General features: G+C 40.8%; 1 protein-coding gene across 3 annotated transcripts in view; it reads left to right on the top strand.

Annotated features, from left to right (window-relative positions):
* The window catches only part of LOC109895833 (solute carrier family 15 member 4-like), a 42,487-nt gene extending 30,987 nt beyond the window's left edge, over positions 1-11,500 (top strand). For 2 of the 3 annotated variants that reach the window (XM_020489853.2, XM_020489852.2), the window contains exons 8-9: positions 716-874; positions 8,132-11,500. In XM_020489853.2, the coding sequence (XP_020345442.1) occupies positions 716-874; positions 8,132-8,286 (314 nt within the window). In that variant the 3' untranslated portion in view covers positions 8,287-11,500. Of the gene's footprint in view, positions 1-715; positions 875-2,077; positions 2,965-8,131 lie in introns of those variants that run through there. The other variant, XM_031830155.1, reaches the window with a different exon arrangement.
* Positions 11,501-15,794: the final 4,294 nt, after the last annotated feature.

Here is a 15,794-nt window from a genome sequence, read left to right as displayed (position 1 = left end):
ATCATTAGGAAATAAATAATTGCTTTCTTCATTTCACCTGGTAGTCACGCGGTCTTTGTTTAAAAGCACACAACGAACCCGTTAGCCTTGTGAGTCACTCACTGTTGTGTAGCATACGCCAGGTGATCTAATTACAGTATGGAACTGTTTGCCAGCTAGATATCTAAGTTAACTGTCCAAAATGTGCTAAATGCTCTGCAGTTGTGCATTTGGTTCGCTAATTTAGTAGCCAATTAGCTATCTAGCAAAGTGATTAGCTTCTTCCAAAATCAAGCATTGCTTGGTAACAGCAGCGTATCTTCTGGTTCAAGAGCCTTGCTGGCTAATATGTGTTTTGGGCGTGCAGCAAACTGGGAGTAGCATTTTTGAGTTACTTGTATAGTTTAGGTCAAACTACAAAATGTTTGCAATGCGCTCCTTAGCATTTAGTTAGCATTCTCATGGGATTTTACATGTACTTGTTAGCATTGCTAACCTTCGGATTTCAGAGTATCATTGGGTTTGAAAACAGCACCCTTTGTTCAGTGCCGTTATTATCGAATACCCCGGTATAGCACAAGGTCGGTATGACAATCTGGATAACTCCCATCTGTCAATGTTTACTCTGTATGACCGGATGTACTGCATAATTGTGTTTGTTTACTTGTTAGTATTTCTTGTTTATTCCTTGTTTATTCTATGGATTTCTGAGTTCCGTGTCTGTCTCCTCTCAAAGGTCTGGAATTTGCCTACTCAGCCGCCCCCAGGTCCATGCAGAGTGCCATCATGGGACTGTTCTTCTTCTTCTCTGGGATTGGTTCCTTCGTGGGCTCCGGCCTACTGGCCATCGTCTCCTTCAAGGGGATTGGCTGGATGTCCTCCCACAAGGACTTTGGTAAGAGCGAGAACACTCATCCAATACAAGTTCTTAAAGTAGGTTCTTCTTTTGAGACAATGTTCATTACTTATATAATAGGAGTTGGACTGCCTCTTCAGGGAGAAAAAATGTGAGTGAGAATGACGGTGCATTGTATTGCCTCAGCCTGCATAATGATCTGTATACGGACTCTAGGGAGGCCTGCCATCACAATCAGCCTTAAACATGGCCTCTGAAAACTACCTTCAACTCCCTGGCCATTGATCTGTATGAACACAGTTTTCCAGGGATGAGGAATAGTATAATGTTCTGGCTCCACTCATGCACACTGTCTAGAGTTTTTATAGATGTTACTGTAAAATTGGTGTGACAAAAACATCAGCAGTGTGTCATAGCTTACTGTTGTCCTCGAAAAGAAGAACACAGTATTGACATTTGGATTCCCTCTGCAGTATTTACTTTCACATCAACAGAAATTTATTTCCTGGGGGGACCCGTCACAAGAATCGTCATGTCGTCCTGATTTAAAAATCCACTTAAGAAGTTTGCAAATTGGTTGCACCAAAGAAGGAAAAAATTATCCTGGTGCAATTGTCTTATTTTAAGTGTTTCCTGTAATAAATAGAGATGTCAGACTAACGACAAAAGGTTTGTGTAAATCTGTCGTAGTGCTAGAATAAATAGTGTGGCGGTGGCAGCAGATGGATGTGTTCCCTGGTGAAAGGAGCCCCCCGGCCCAGATGCACTTTCCAGGGAGCATGCGGAAAATACGCCGCACTGTAAATTGTTTAAACCACAAACACCTAATAGCTCATTAATACAGTGTGCCGACAGGTTGGGAGGTATTTTTGATGACATTAGCACTTGGAGATGCTTGGCACGGCTTCATAAATCCATCCTGCGACTTGCCTAGCCTTGCCCGAGGAGCCGTTTGTTTAGTAAGCATAATTTGATTGTTAAACGAGAGCCTCGTTTGCCTGCAAGCTTTCTTTCTCTCACTCTATCTCGTGCTGCTTTTTGAAAGTAATTTGAAAGAAAAACCGCACAGAGTAGGGGTGGGCGAGCAAACAGAATAAAACATCCAGGTGGCCAAAGCTTTGGCCTCAAAGCCTGTCAGTTTGTTGTGCAGTTGCTTGTTGTCTTTCCTTCACATACTTTGCTGGGCTTTACCTGTCTCTACATTTCTTCTTTACCTGTCCCCCCCCACCCCCCTTGGCTCAGCGCTCTGCAGGAGCGATGGAAGCGGATCCTCCTCATTTCCATGGCTGAGGGCTGTGTGATGCGGAGGCAGAACGAAGCGTGGAGTAAACAAGAGGTTTGGTGAGCAGAGTGGTGCAGACCTGGGGATAGACACCCAGTATTAATGACAAGCTGGGGGCCTGATTACACAGCCCTCTCCTCTTAAGTAAAGCTGCCCCTGGAGTGCGCACCATATAGCTGCCACAGCCAGCCAGCTAGCTAGCTACCTGGGCAGCTGGAGGCTACTACTCACCTCTCTGTCTCACTACACCACCTTCTCTCTTCACATCTTGTCCTCACAAACTAGCAGCAGGCATGCGCAGGTAGAGAAGCAATGTAGGATGCAACGATACAGTCCGTCTGTCCAAATGTAAAAGCATATGCCTTTGGTAACTGTAGTACAGTCGCAACCAAAATTATTGGCACCCTTGATAAAGATGAGAAAAGAAAATAGTACAATAAGTAATACCAATACTATTGTATGCTCAAAACAATGATGAACTTTACCCAGTACCTGGACTTTCTTTTTGCCAAAAACCTGGTTGCCTCTACCAGGAAGCTGTAACTTGGCTGTGGATCTTCCAGCAAGACAATGACCCCAAACACATATCAAAATCCATAAAGAAATGGTTAATTGACTAAGAAATCAACACTTCTCCGGACTTGAAACTCATTGAAAACCTGTGGTTTGAATTGAAGAGGGTAGTCCATAAGCGCAAACAAAGGATATCAACGATCTGGGAAGATTCTGTGTCATCCCTCCCAATGTGTTCTCCAATCTCATAAAATGTTTTAGAAAATGGGTCTGTGACATTTTCCTCGCAAGGGGTGCTGGAGTATTAAACTGGTGCCAATATATATATATATATATTTTTTTTTTAATAAGTATTACTTGTTAAACAACTTTTTTTTCCCTGGGCAATTGTATTAGTATAATATATATTTAGCATATAATATATCTCAGTATTTGTATTATCTTACTGTATACAGTATTTTTTTGCTCATCTTTGTCAAGGGTGTCAGTTATTCTGGTCGTGACTGTATTTGTATTATGTTTTTGACTTGGTGACTCTTAACTCTCCTGCTGTGTTCCGGTCAAATTGGACTGAGTTTTCTCTCTGCAAAATGTAGTTCCTTTAATCAGATTGTCATAAGGTTCCATGACTTTGTCCACACAGGGCATTTGAACACACAAAATACATTTTGATGATTTTCATTACATTTTGGGTGTTTTTATTTAACTTTTGTACACCAGTGGTGTTCCCTGTCAAAAATGACTAGTCATTACAAATGAATGGGTGAGACTATAATTTAGTGTAATAAAATTGAGTTCAGGCACATGCCCATTCATCAGTTTGAGCACACACACGCCTCACTCCCATTGGCTTTCATGGCAATCCCCACGGGAACCTTACCCCAATAGAATCTTTCCCTCATGGGAACCACACCTTTTTGGCATTCTCACAAAAAATCGCAACATTGTTTCAATGTATACAACTTTTCTTGCAGCTCTGGTATATAAAGCTTTTTGAGGCCTTGCACATAATTCATTCTGTGGCAGCACAATGACCAAATTATATACTGTATGTGAGGCTCTTGATCATATCTTAGATCATGACACTGGTGAGGAGGAGAGAGTCCTTGTTAAACTTTAACACAAAGTAGTCTGTGATGAATAGCAAGTCTAAATAATCCATACATTATGCTTTTACTCAAAAACAAGCTTTTCCTCAAAAACAAGTTGTATGAGCTCAGGTCAATGAGGCCTACAGGCCATAAATAGCAAATAGAAGTTCAAAACTTTTGATGTCCACAATAACTTAAATTGATAAAAAGATCTAACACAACATTAGGTGATCATATATGTATTATTATGGATTTATAATCCACTATAATGGGGCGGTCATTTTGGACCGGGAACACAGAATTATTTAACATGAAACTAACACAACAGGAGGGTTAAAATCCCAATGGGCTTTTTCCACAGTCAGGCTGACATCACATCTGACTGGTCATTCATCACAATCCTTTTATTTGGTCCTAGAAAAGGAAGCCATCTCACCTCCGCTTTGACAGAGACTGCATTGTGCTGAGTTAACCCCACAGTTAGTCAATGAAAGGTCAACCTTCTTTCCTTCTGCCTCATGAGTTGGCTTGTATACATAAAGATGTTTTGTTCTGCTGAAACCTGTGCTCCTTTGAATTGTTGCCCAATGTATACATCCACCATTGACTTTAAGGAACACAATGCTTGAGCTCTGATTAGGTAGCTGCAGTCACAGACCAGGAAATGGCCTCTTTTTAAATTTTAATTGTACCAGGTTCAAGTCCTGACTGGTCCAGGATCAGATGTTGGGATATTTTAGACATTCACAGTTTGGGTTGAGACCCACATATCCTGCTCAACACTCATTTGATGATGCTCAATGGAGGGCAACGGTGCCAAAGCAGGAAAAATGGTCACATGAGCTCTTCTTGAGATTGGTGCTCAAGTCTTCCTGCTTAATATAATACATGTACTGTATAAGGGAAGGTACTTCTTTAAGTGAAAGAATAATCAATGTGAGATATATATTTTAAGTACTGTAAACGGCAGCTTTTCGGCTGACTGATATTTCCAGCCTATCTAGCTAACAGCAGATGCTTGTTCTTTCCTTTTAATTGTGTTGAGTTCAGGGTTGTGATTTCTCCATTGATAAGTTAATAATGGTATTGATAGATACAGTTATCAATGTATTTACAATTACCTGCACTCATTATTGATCAACTGCTTCCATTTTGTCTCTAGTCCATCCAGAAGTTTTACAGTACAAGAAAGGGAAGTCAGACAGTATGTTAATGTCCACAGCTGGGGCTGAAGATCATTGGAGGTCTGTGTGTTTCAGAATTGTTGTTGTAATTATTGCAGCAGCTCTCTGCCTAAATGAATGCATCATGGTGGCTAATATTATTCAGTTAGAGGCAAACGGGCATAGAAGTTCCCTTCAGTGTCCCACCTCTGGATAGCGCTGCATTCCTCCGTATCGATCGCGTTCCCTAAATACCTGTCAAATATGTATGGGGTTCGTTAATGGTTTGTACAACAAGTCCTTGTTTAGTTTTTGCTGCTGTAATTACCAGCCAAGTGGGCCCTGGGGAGGCATGAGTGGGAAGGAGGTAGGCAGAGGCAGGCATAATGCAATTAAGAAATTACAAAAATGTCAACCCTGCACAGTTTTTCAAACCTACCCCATAAACTGAGATGTAAAGACTTGTTTTGATTTGATTTCATCAGTCGTCCCCTGATAATTCTGAGGATCCAGTTATATTACTTATTCTCTGGTGATGTTTATTGAATCTATAAAACACTACACAATTAAGGTCAATGAACGGTGGCTCTTTCCCCTCAACATGCATTTATTCAGCATGCAGTTCTGTCATGCCCTCTCTCCTCTCCCATTCTCCTTAAGGCCAACTCCCCTGTGTTAATTAAGGCTGTGCTTGCAGACTGAGTGTCGGTTAAAGCGAATTATCGATTTGAAACGCAAGCAGCAGACTCTGCCGGCATTAACCCCCACCCCCCGTGAACATTATCCTGCCGGTCTTCTCCTTTTCCAATTATCCATAAAGAGCACAGACCGAGGCAGTGAGACACGTCTCTGGGTTTGGATATGATATGGATTCCGATGTGCTAGTGACAGGATATACGGTACTGCACCACTCATAAAGGTGAAAACAATCGTATGATGAACTGCAAAGGACACTATTTAGACGGCATGCAGAGTGAGTCCTCCGTTACGTCTTTATGGTTAAAATATCCCAACTTGCATATCTTCTGCCTCCCCTGGTGAAGTGCTGCTAGCAGCGATCCGTTGAGTTGTAGGCGTGATTTATTTTCAGTTTAGGCTTTGAGTATGGTTTATAGGTTTTGTGTTTTGGAAATGAATGAGATATCAGTGGTCTTGGCACTGCGTTTAAATAATGTCTCCTTTTTACTGCTCTGGTCAGATGGTAGACTATACATTCCCTACCAGGGAGGAACAACTTTTTATAGATTGGTTTGCGTATTTGGCCGTATTGTCACCAATAAGTTAATTGTTAGCAAAAATATATGCAATCCAACGGTATATGTATTAGTGTTGTATTTTGGTCATGCCTCGTGACTCAGATTGTCAAAATGATTTCAGCCAATTCCAAAGCATGTCCAGTCAAAAGTTCAAGCACTTGGTTAATTGGGGTCATGTTGATGCGGTCATGTATCATGTGTGAGTTTGACCTCTTCCCCCCGTCGTGTACATGGTGGCTGTGTGAGTCCTTGTGTTCCCCCCCAGCTCTGGATGGACCGGTATAATTGGACGGTCTCTGAACCCCAGGGTCCGGAGGGCCGTCAGACCACTCTCCCTGTTCACACTCCCAGCCCGCCCTCACCATGGGAAATGACAAGACTTCTGTGGGATTACCCCCTTCTCCAATTAAAATCAAGCCTGGTCCTCCTCTAGGTCGTTATTCACTGTGACAGTCCAACGTGGAGAACTTAATAGGTGCATTCTTTTGACAGCACACTGTCCTGGAGCTTTGGACTTCCTCATTTGAAGATACAGTATGTAAGCTAGCTAGCTGAGCTCTGTCCGTTCTCCCATGTATCCTTCCGGGCTAAGAAACCGTGCCATGCTGTGTGCCTTTTTTTAATAAACATGAGAGAAACCCTATGCTGGGTACTCTAATTGGGAATTCAAAAAAATAGCTGTGATTTGCGTCAGATGGGCTGCTGGTTAAACATTAAGGCTAGTAAACCACTGCTTAACATGGCCAGGGGTGGAAGGCTTCTCTAACGCCAACACAATTGTCAGACAAAGCACTGTTTTAGCTTGCAAAATCATTGATTTAGTGCAGCTGTCGGCTTTTCCCTTGATGCGAAACTGTAGGGGGGGGGGGGGCTAGATTTTGTTTAGAATTGCCCTCCAGTGTTTGTTTGAACAGGGACCACCACTCCAATCAGCAGTGCCAGCGTTCAGAAGTAGACGGCGATAGCTGGGTGCAAGCATAAACCTCGGAAAGAGGCTTGTTCGTAACAATGCACTGCGGAGACTGGTGATGTTAGCTGAGGAAGGAGGGTGACAATTTTCTATCTCATGAAGACAGAAGGGTAATCATGGACAGTTTGAATAGATTTTTTTCACAGTACAGTATTATAGATTATAAAGTGGTGATATGACTTAAGGTTACGGAGTTGTTCTAATGCGGGTCTTTGTTAAGGAGATGATGCTTGTACTGTACACGGTCAAATAACTTTTCTATGACATACGATGCCTGTATTTCCAATCCATATCAAGCGTGAGACACAAACTCATTATTTCAATCCCGCTAAGCCAGAATGAAGGCAAACAATTAAGTGCGCATCATTGTGTTTTTACGCCTTGTTATTGAATCCGTTCCCCCAAGGAAACAAACAATCCTTTCATAGTATTGAGACTCCTTGCCTGTCCTCACAGCTGAGGGTCCAGAATGTTCTGTTATTTTCTCATGCTTCAATCCCAGATTATCAATAATGCCATTCATATGATCATTGAAGTGTGGGGTCAAACTGCGTTAAGCATCTCATAGTAATAAGACAAGAAGTGGCTTCCAGTTGCACTGACAGAGCTGTCTTTTTTTCTCAAGCATAAGCTTGTCTTCAGACAGATTTCATTTCTCTTAAAAGAACGAGCTAAACATGGAGACAAAGCAACTGTCGTTGCCATGTGACACTGCCATGTTATGCGAATGAACAGTTGTATGTATCCCTTTAATGTGGAATGGTGCTTTGTGATGTTGGTGTCATGCTCTCATCCCGCTCTACCTATTTTTCTCTCTCTGCAGGATGCATCAACCACTGCTGTTTGTCTTCTTCTTTTTTTACCCTTCCTTTCTAATAATTTCTATATGCCTCTTTATTTTGACCTGATCTCTTCCTCCCTACAGCTTCTTGTGGTGTCTCTTTCTGAGGTGTTGCACTTGAATTCTGTCATAACAATGGCACTGTTCCTACCACCTCCCTCTCTCCATCCCTCTTTCCAGGTAACATCAATGACTCCCAGCTCAACTACTACTTCTTCCTGCTAGCGGGGATCCAGTGTGTCACCCTGCTGGTCTTCCTCATCGTGTCGGTCAAATATGACAAACAGAAGAGTAGTAGAGCAGGAAGCCAAAGGCTGGGCATCACTCCCTCTTGACCCCAGGACTGACCCATGTCCATCTGACTTCACCCTACCTGCCTTAGTGCATAGTGGTTCGTGCCAAAACACCTCTGTGATTTGGTATGGGATAGAGTTTTTATTTTATTTTTCCTCAATGAGTTTGTAAGACTATTACATTTTAAGGCAAAAATAATAAGTTTGGACACACCTACTCATTCAAGGGTTTTTCTTTATTTTTTACTATTTTCAACATTGTAGAATAATAGTGAAGACATCCAAACTATAAGGAAATAACACATTCAATAATTTCATTGAGTAACAATGACAGCTTTGCTCACACTTGGCATTCTATCAACCAGCTTCACCTGGAATGCTTTTCCAACAGTCTTGAAGGAGTTCCCACATTTGCTGAGCACCTGTTGGCTGATTTTCCTTCACTCTGTGGTCCAACTCATCCCAAACTATCTCAATTGGGTTGAGGTCAGGTGATTGTGGAGACCAGGTCATCTGATGCAGCACTCAATCACTCCTCTTCTTGGTCAAATAGCATTTACACAGCCTGGAGGTGTGTTGGTTAATTGTCCTGTTGTAGAACAAATGATAGTCTCACTAAGTGCAAACCAGATGGGATGGCGTATCGCTGCAGAATGCTGTGGTAGCCATGCTGGTTAAGTGAGCCTTGAATTCTAAGTAAATCACAGACAGTGTCACCAGCAAAGCACCCCCAGACCATCACACCACCTCCTCCATGCTTCATGGTGGGAACCACATATGCGGAGAGCATCCGTTCACCTATTCTGCGTCACACAAAGACACTGGTTGGAATCAAGAATCTCTAATTTGGACGACTCAGGCCAAAGGACTGATTTCCACTGGTATAATGCCCATTGCTCGTGTTTCTTGGCCTAAGCAAGTATCTTTTATTGGTGTCCTTTATTAGTGGTTTCTCTGCATCACTTCGACCATGAAGGCCTGATTCACGCAGTCTCCTCTGAACAGTTGAGATGTCTGTTACTTGAACTCTGAAGCATTTATTTGGGATGCAATTTCTGAGGCTGGTAATTGGTGAACTTATCCTCAACAGCAGAGGTAATTCTGGGTCTTCCTTTCCTGTGGTGGTTCTCATGAGAGCCAGTTTCATCATGGCGCTTAATGGTTTTTGCGACTGCACTTGAAGAATCTTTCAAAGTTCTTAATGTTCTTGATTGACTGACCTTCATGTCTTAAAGTAATGATGGACTGTCATTTCTCTTTGCTTATTTGAGCTGTTCTTGTCATAAAATGGCAAGATCTTTTACCAAATGTGGCTATCTTCTGTATACCACCCATACTTTGTCACAACACAACTGATTGGCTCAAACAGATTAAGAAGGAAAGAAATTTGACAAATCAACCTAACAAGGCACACCTTTTTAATTGAAATGCATTCCAGGTGACTACCTCTTGAAGCTGGTTGAGAGAATGCCAGAGTGTGCAAACCGGTCATCAAGGCAATGTTTGGCTACTTTGAAGAATCTGTTTATAAAATGTATTTGGTTTGTTTAACACTTTTTGGGGGGGGTTACTGCATGATTCTATGTGTTATTTCTTTATAGTTTGGATGTCTTCACTATAATTGTACAGTGTAAAACATGAAGAAAAACCCTTGAATGAGTGGACACACCTAAACTGTTGACTGGTACTGTACATTTACTGTACACTCACACATCCTCACATGAGATCAAGTTCATCTTAATGTTTATTTATTGTACAGTAACCTTTATTTAAGTGATCATTACTGTGTCTGAACCTGTTCTATCTGCAGAGGTCCGGTTGCCCTTGAATACGCATGGTGTAATTTATAGTCATTTAAAACAATTATTTAATGTAAGCTGCTCCAATAACTCACTCCTGTTGTCAGATAAGTATGGCATTATACAACTGAGTGGCCTTTTCACTCTGATCATAGATCAATGAACAATTTAAAACAAACTCCCCCAGACACACCACTTTCAAAAACCTTAGAGGCTTCATCGACTTGTTATTGACTGATCCGGTTTGTACTTGTTTGTTTGCTCTTAAAGCCTTTCTTCTTGTAGAGGAATTGTGCCATGTTCAGACTGTATTGAACATTACTCAAAATTGTGATTAGGGCCTTGGTGTTTGACATTTGCGACATAGCTTTTTTTTTTTTTTTTTTTACCTTATGGTTATGGGATTAAATAGAACGGGTTTTTACTAACCATGGTACCATGTTCAAAATTATGAGACTGAATACAATGTCATGCTGCTCATATATACATACTTTGTTTTTAGATTTAGAGTTGCTTAAATATTGGTATTTATTGAATTACATTTGTCTGCTAAATCCATAAATAAGGCTTAGCCTTACTTTTCACTATGCAATGATTTTAAATCACTATTTTAATCTGATTACAGAAGAAAAAAAATTACATATTAAATGGATATATTGCCAGCTATTTCAACTTGTGTACCATTTTGGTGTATTTACCATCATTTACTCCTAGACTAACCACCCCTAGCCTGCAAAAGCACAACATGGTGTTCCTGAAACGGGATGTTCTGGGTCGTTCCACCAATTTGGTGCCTTTTGGTGTCGTTGCCAGAACACATTTATTACATTACCTGGAAACCTAATAAGAACCTTAGGGTAATGTTCTGTGGTGGTTGTTACAGATGTTGTGCCCAAGAGTTTAAGGAATGTTTGGAGGACATTTCATTTCAAATGTTTTCTGAAAAACATTATTTGAATGTTTTTGGGATGTTATCCTAATGTTCGATAAACCGCTTAAACTTAATGGGAATGTTCGCTAATGTCCTGGGAATGTTCCAGGTTTTTTCAGTGTTTTGTTAAACAGCAAGATCCACAATGTATTTTTGTTTGGGGGGGGGGGGGTCTGCATTTTTTGCTTTATCTAGACAGTGCAAGAAGTGAAAGCTGAAAGTATGGTATTTTATAAACCAAAATCTACTCCGGGCTCAAGGGATGTGGAATAATTGATTATTAAAGACTACCAATACAATTGTTCAGAAGAGTTGGCATACTACTTTTGAGATCTTATGACATAGCTGTTTACAGATTTATCAGGTATGTGGCTTGAGTTTACCTTTTAGCTATCACGTTGGAACCACTTACTAACTCAACACAGTGGCTGAAAACAACCATTTTGGTCATTATTAGTGTTTGTTGGTTGAATGGTGTTTTTTTTTGTGGTTTGTTTGCCAATAAAATCTATTACAATCCTTTAAATTGGTAATTTTCTACATTTAAAAATCTAAATTAAACACTTTGTATCCTTTAGGACTTGACATGCAAGGGTTGACATCCATTCTTACACTTGCACGACTTTTAAACCTGGGCAAAAGCCAAACTTTAAGCATTTTAGTCATATTGATGCTATAAGTTGCCGTAGTTATAAAACATATGTTTGCTTATAACTGCCATAATTCAGGTTATGTTCTGTAGCTATTACGACAAGCCACTTCTAGTCCAGTGTGGCCCTATTATTCCTCGTAGAAAAGGGAGACCCCTTTGCAGCTTGTCATATAATAGTTTACATAACACAGTGGTATGAGACCTTATTGTGACCCATGAGTCAAGTTTAGCATTTCCAGTGAAAAGGAGGCATATTTCTTCATAGTTTCGTCAGACTGGGATTGAAATCGCCACATCACAAATCATGCGGTAATGCTGAGGCCTTACAGCCGAGGCAACAGCGCCGGGCCGTTTCCTATATAGTCCAGTTGATAGAGGCTGGTGGTTGGATTCAAACCACACAAGTGTGACGGAACAGGCGGCTCGGAGTTTGAACTTAACACAATGCCTCCAGGTTATACTGTACAGTAGCTGTGTGGACGCTTGTTTCTCATATTTAGATGAATTTTTGGCAGATATGAGTAGTTATTGAGGAAGTCTTGAAGGGTAATAACATTGAAAAATACAGAATAATTGAATATTGCTTTTACGGTTCAGAGTTTAGGCCACAAACCAGGCTTTGCAAAGCAGTGGAGCTGGAGAAATGTTTGCTATTTATGACAATTGTTTCTTATGTGTATTTCTATTAATTATCTAGACTAATAGATGTACAGCAGGGTGTGAAGTAAGTAATTTGGATAGTAGTTTAAAAGCAGGTCATTGAACAAGATTAATCAAGCTAAACATCAGTATTGACTATCATAAACTTATCAAACAGCCTCACTAATGATAATTGAGTCAAACAGTTATAATACAGGCTTATTTAAATAATTACATCTAATTTCCTCACAATATTCATTTAAACTATATATTTGATGAAACATTGAATTTGGCCTTACTACTATTAGCCAATAGAAACACACTGAATAACAGATTCATACATGGAAAAACAGATTAGTAAAAAACAATCTAATGGAAGTTTGTTTTAAAGTGTCTGTCCTATCTGAGAGATATAAGAAAGATCAGGAAACGATGTACATTTTTTGACACATATTTCACCCCCTTTTTTATAAGCACTAAACTACTTCCATATATACTTCAATAAAAACATTTAACCATTACCAGGCTATCTTCAGACGAATGTGTGACCCTTATGGGGGTCCTAGAGCAAAACGGAGAACACCAACAGAGACTTTCCATAGAGATGAGGCCAAACCGTTCAGTGCTACAGATGTTTTCGTGAGAAGACCAATTTTTTGGGATGTCTCATGGTCTGACAAACACTGATTGTAGCTTGGCTACTTCCACCACAGATGTGGAAGGCTGCCATTGGCGGATGCGGTTGATTGAGACCCAGCCCATGCAACAAAAAACATTACTCAGACCATTAAACAGACAGGGATTTTTGTATTATGCTAATTCAATCTAGGGGGTTGTTTAAGGTAAGCTATTGGATCCATTAAAACATGTTAATTGTTTTAGCCTTAAAGGTACACAGATCAGTAGTGTTTATACATATGCAAATGGAAACTATTCAGACCCCTTCCCTTCTTCCACATTTTGTTACGGTACAGCCTTATTCTAAAATGTGTGTATTGTTTAAAGGTCCACATCAATCTACACACAATACCCCATAATGACAAAGTGGAAACAGTTTTTTTGAGATTTTTGCAAATTTATTTAAACAAAAAAACAACTTATTTACATAAGTACAGACCCTTTGCTATGAGACTCAAATTTGAACTCAGTTGCATCCTGTTTTCATTGATCATCCTTGAGATGTTTCAACAACTTGATTGAAGTCCACCTGTGGTCAATTCAATTGATTGGACATGATTTTGAAAGGCACACACCTGTCTATATAAGGTCCTACAGTTGACAGTGCATGTAAGAGCAAAAACCAAGCCATCAGGTCAAAGGAATTCGCTGGTCTGATGAAACCAATATTGAACTCTTTGGCCTGAATGCCAGGTATCACGTCTGGAGGGAACCACGCACCATCCCTACATTGAAGCATGATGGGGGCAGCATCATGCTGTGGGATGTTTTTCAGCAGTAGGGACTGGGAGACTAGTCAGGATCGAGGGAAAGATGAATGGAGCAAAGTACAGAGAGATCCTTGATGAAAACCTGCTCCTGTAGACCACACTGTAGACCGCTCTCGGAGCGTTCAGAGCGCACACTGGACGCTCTGGACGCTCTGGCCAAGGAGTTAGGTTGATCTGAGTGTTCTGACCTCAGAATGGCATTCAAGCACCCAGGCTAACGTTGGTGAGCTGGCTAGCTACTTCCAGACAGAAATGAGAGAACACCTCACTCTGATAACTTGACTCGCCCTAGCAGAGCTGGTTAGGCTGTTTTCATGTCATTGGTGACAGTAACTGTGCTGCTGGCAACAATTTAATTACTCTTCTTTGCTGACGTTTACTGACACTGGCCATATTCAACGGGTGTTGAGCTTTCATAAATTCATCAGTTATTCTGCAATCTGGCACACTCAGATGAGAGTGCTCTGAAATCGTAGAGAGCCAGAGTGAATTTCCAAACGCACCCCACGTGTCAGTTCCAGGAAGATTTTAACCCACTAATTCCAAAATGTCTCCCAAGTTTCCCCATTGTAGTTATTTTGTTGCTTTGACAAACACATTTCTGAAGATTATTTATTTAATGTGATTAGTGATTCATTCATGTCTGTCCCTCAATTTAAGGTCAATCTTGTTACATGAACTGAACTCTCATTTTAATATGGTGAACCTATTCCTTTAAAACAAACATTGGACATCTAATAGTCAAATCATAGTTAAAGGAGGTGAGCTGGTTCTACTCTTATTGGCCATTTCCTGGTGTTGTGGTGGAAAACTGAGCGGGTCAATAGACAGGCTAGAAAAGTTTTAACAATACATTTTTTGAGTGGAAGCTTGGATTCAATTGCCACTCCCTGTTGCACACAATAAGCTTCCATTACCCCTGTCACAAGGAGATTTATGGCTAATTTAAGAAGAAATTGGCAACCCTGTTATGGTCAACGCTGGTACTTTATTTTGAACTTTAATAGGCACTTACTATAGTAAATGTTTTATTTAAGCTTTTGAGATGGGAAGACATGTTTTTTATGAAGTTGAAAGTATGCTCATTATGACGATGTTAAAATGAGGTGATATTAAAGGTTTATTTTTACCAAGCTACACTTTTCAAAAGGCGCCGAATTGGTGAAACGACCCAGGTGTATACAGGTAACTTGCAAATAAAGGAAACACCAACATGAAGTGTCTTAATAGGGTGTTGGGCAACCATGAGCCAGAACAGCTTCAATGCACCTTGGCATAGATTCTACAAGAGTCTGGAACTCGATCGGAGAGATGCGACTCCATTCTTCCAGGAGAAATTGTTAATGGTGGTGGGAAACGCTTTCTTAGACGCTGTTCCCGAATCTCCCATAAGTGTTCATTTGGGTTGAGATCTGGTGACAGAGACAGCCATGGCATATGGTTTACATCATTTTCATGCTGATCAAACCATTCAGTGACCACTCATGCCCTGCGGATGGGGGAATTGTCATCCTATGGAGGCATAGCCATGGTAGCCAAAATAATGGCCTGCCCAGCATTTTATACATGACCCTAAGCATGATGGGATGTTAATTGCTTAATTAACTCAGGAACCACACCTGTGTGGAAGCACCTGCTTTCAATATACTTTGTATCCCTCATTTACTCAAGTGTTTCCATTAATTTTGCAGTTACCTGTATCTCTCTGGCCCTGTGACCTTCACTTATTTTCCTGTCTTGGAGTGGTGGCTGATATGCTGCTCTGCCACATTTTCCCACAAGCCTCACTGTATATCTATATGACATGGTTGGGTGCACCCCTCATGTTGCAGCTGGAGGCTTTTTGCCAGCCAGTCTTTCATTGCCTTTGGGTGTTTGAGTCATTACTGCTATTTTCTGCAATGGATCCAGGGGGTGGGGAAGAGAGGGGGATGTTGTTGTTTGTTTCCCGCTGAGGTGCACAGGTCAGGCGGGAGACTTTGTTTACAAGGCGTAGCTACTTGGCTCGGGCACCAGAGTTGTGTTTATGAACAATGTAGTCTGCAGTTCCCTGCGGCTCCATCTGTAAAAAAATAAATAAA

The sequence above is a fragment of the Oncorhynchus kisutch genome, linkage group LG8 (assembly GCF_002021735.2).
Source record: "Oncorhynchus kisutch isolate 150728-3 linkage group LG8, Okis_V2, whole genome shotgun sequence".
Classification (NCBI taxonomy): Eukaryota; Metazoa; Chordata; class Actinopteri; order Salmoniformes; family Salmonidae; genus Oncorhynchus; species Oncorhynchus kisutch.
This window is presented reverse-complemented; position numbering and strand designations above follow the sequence as displayed.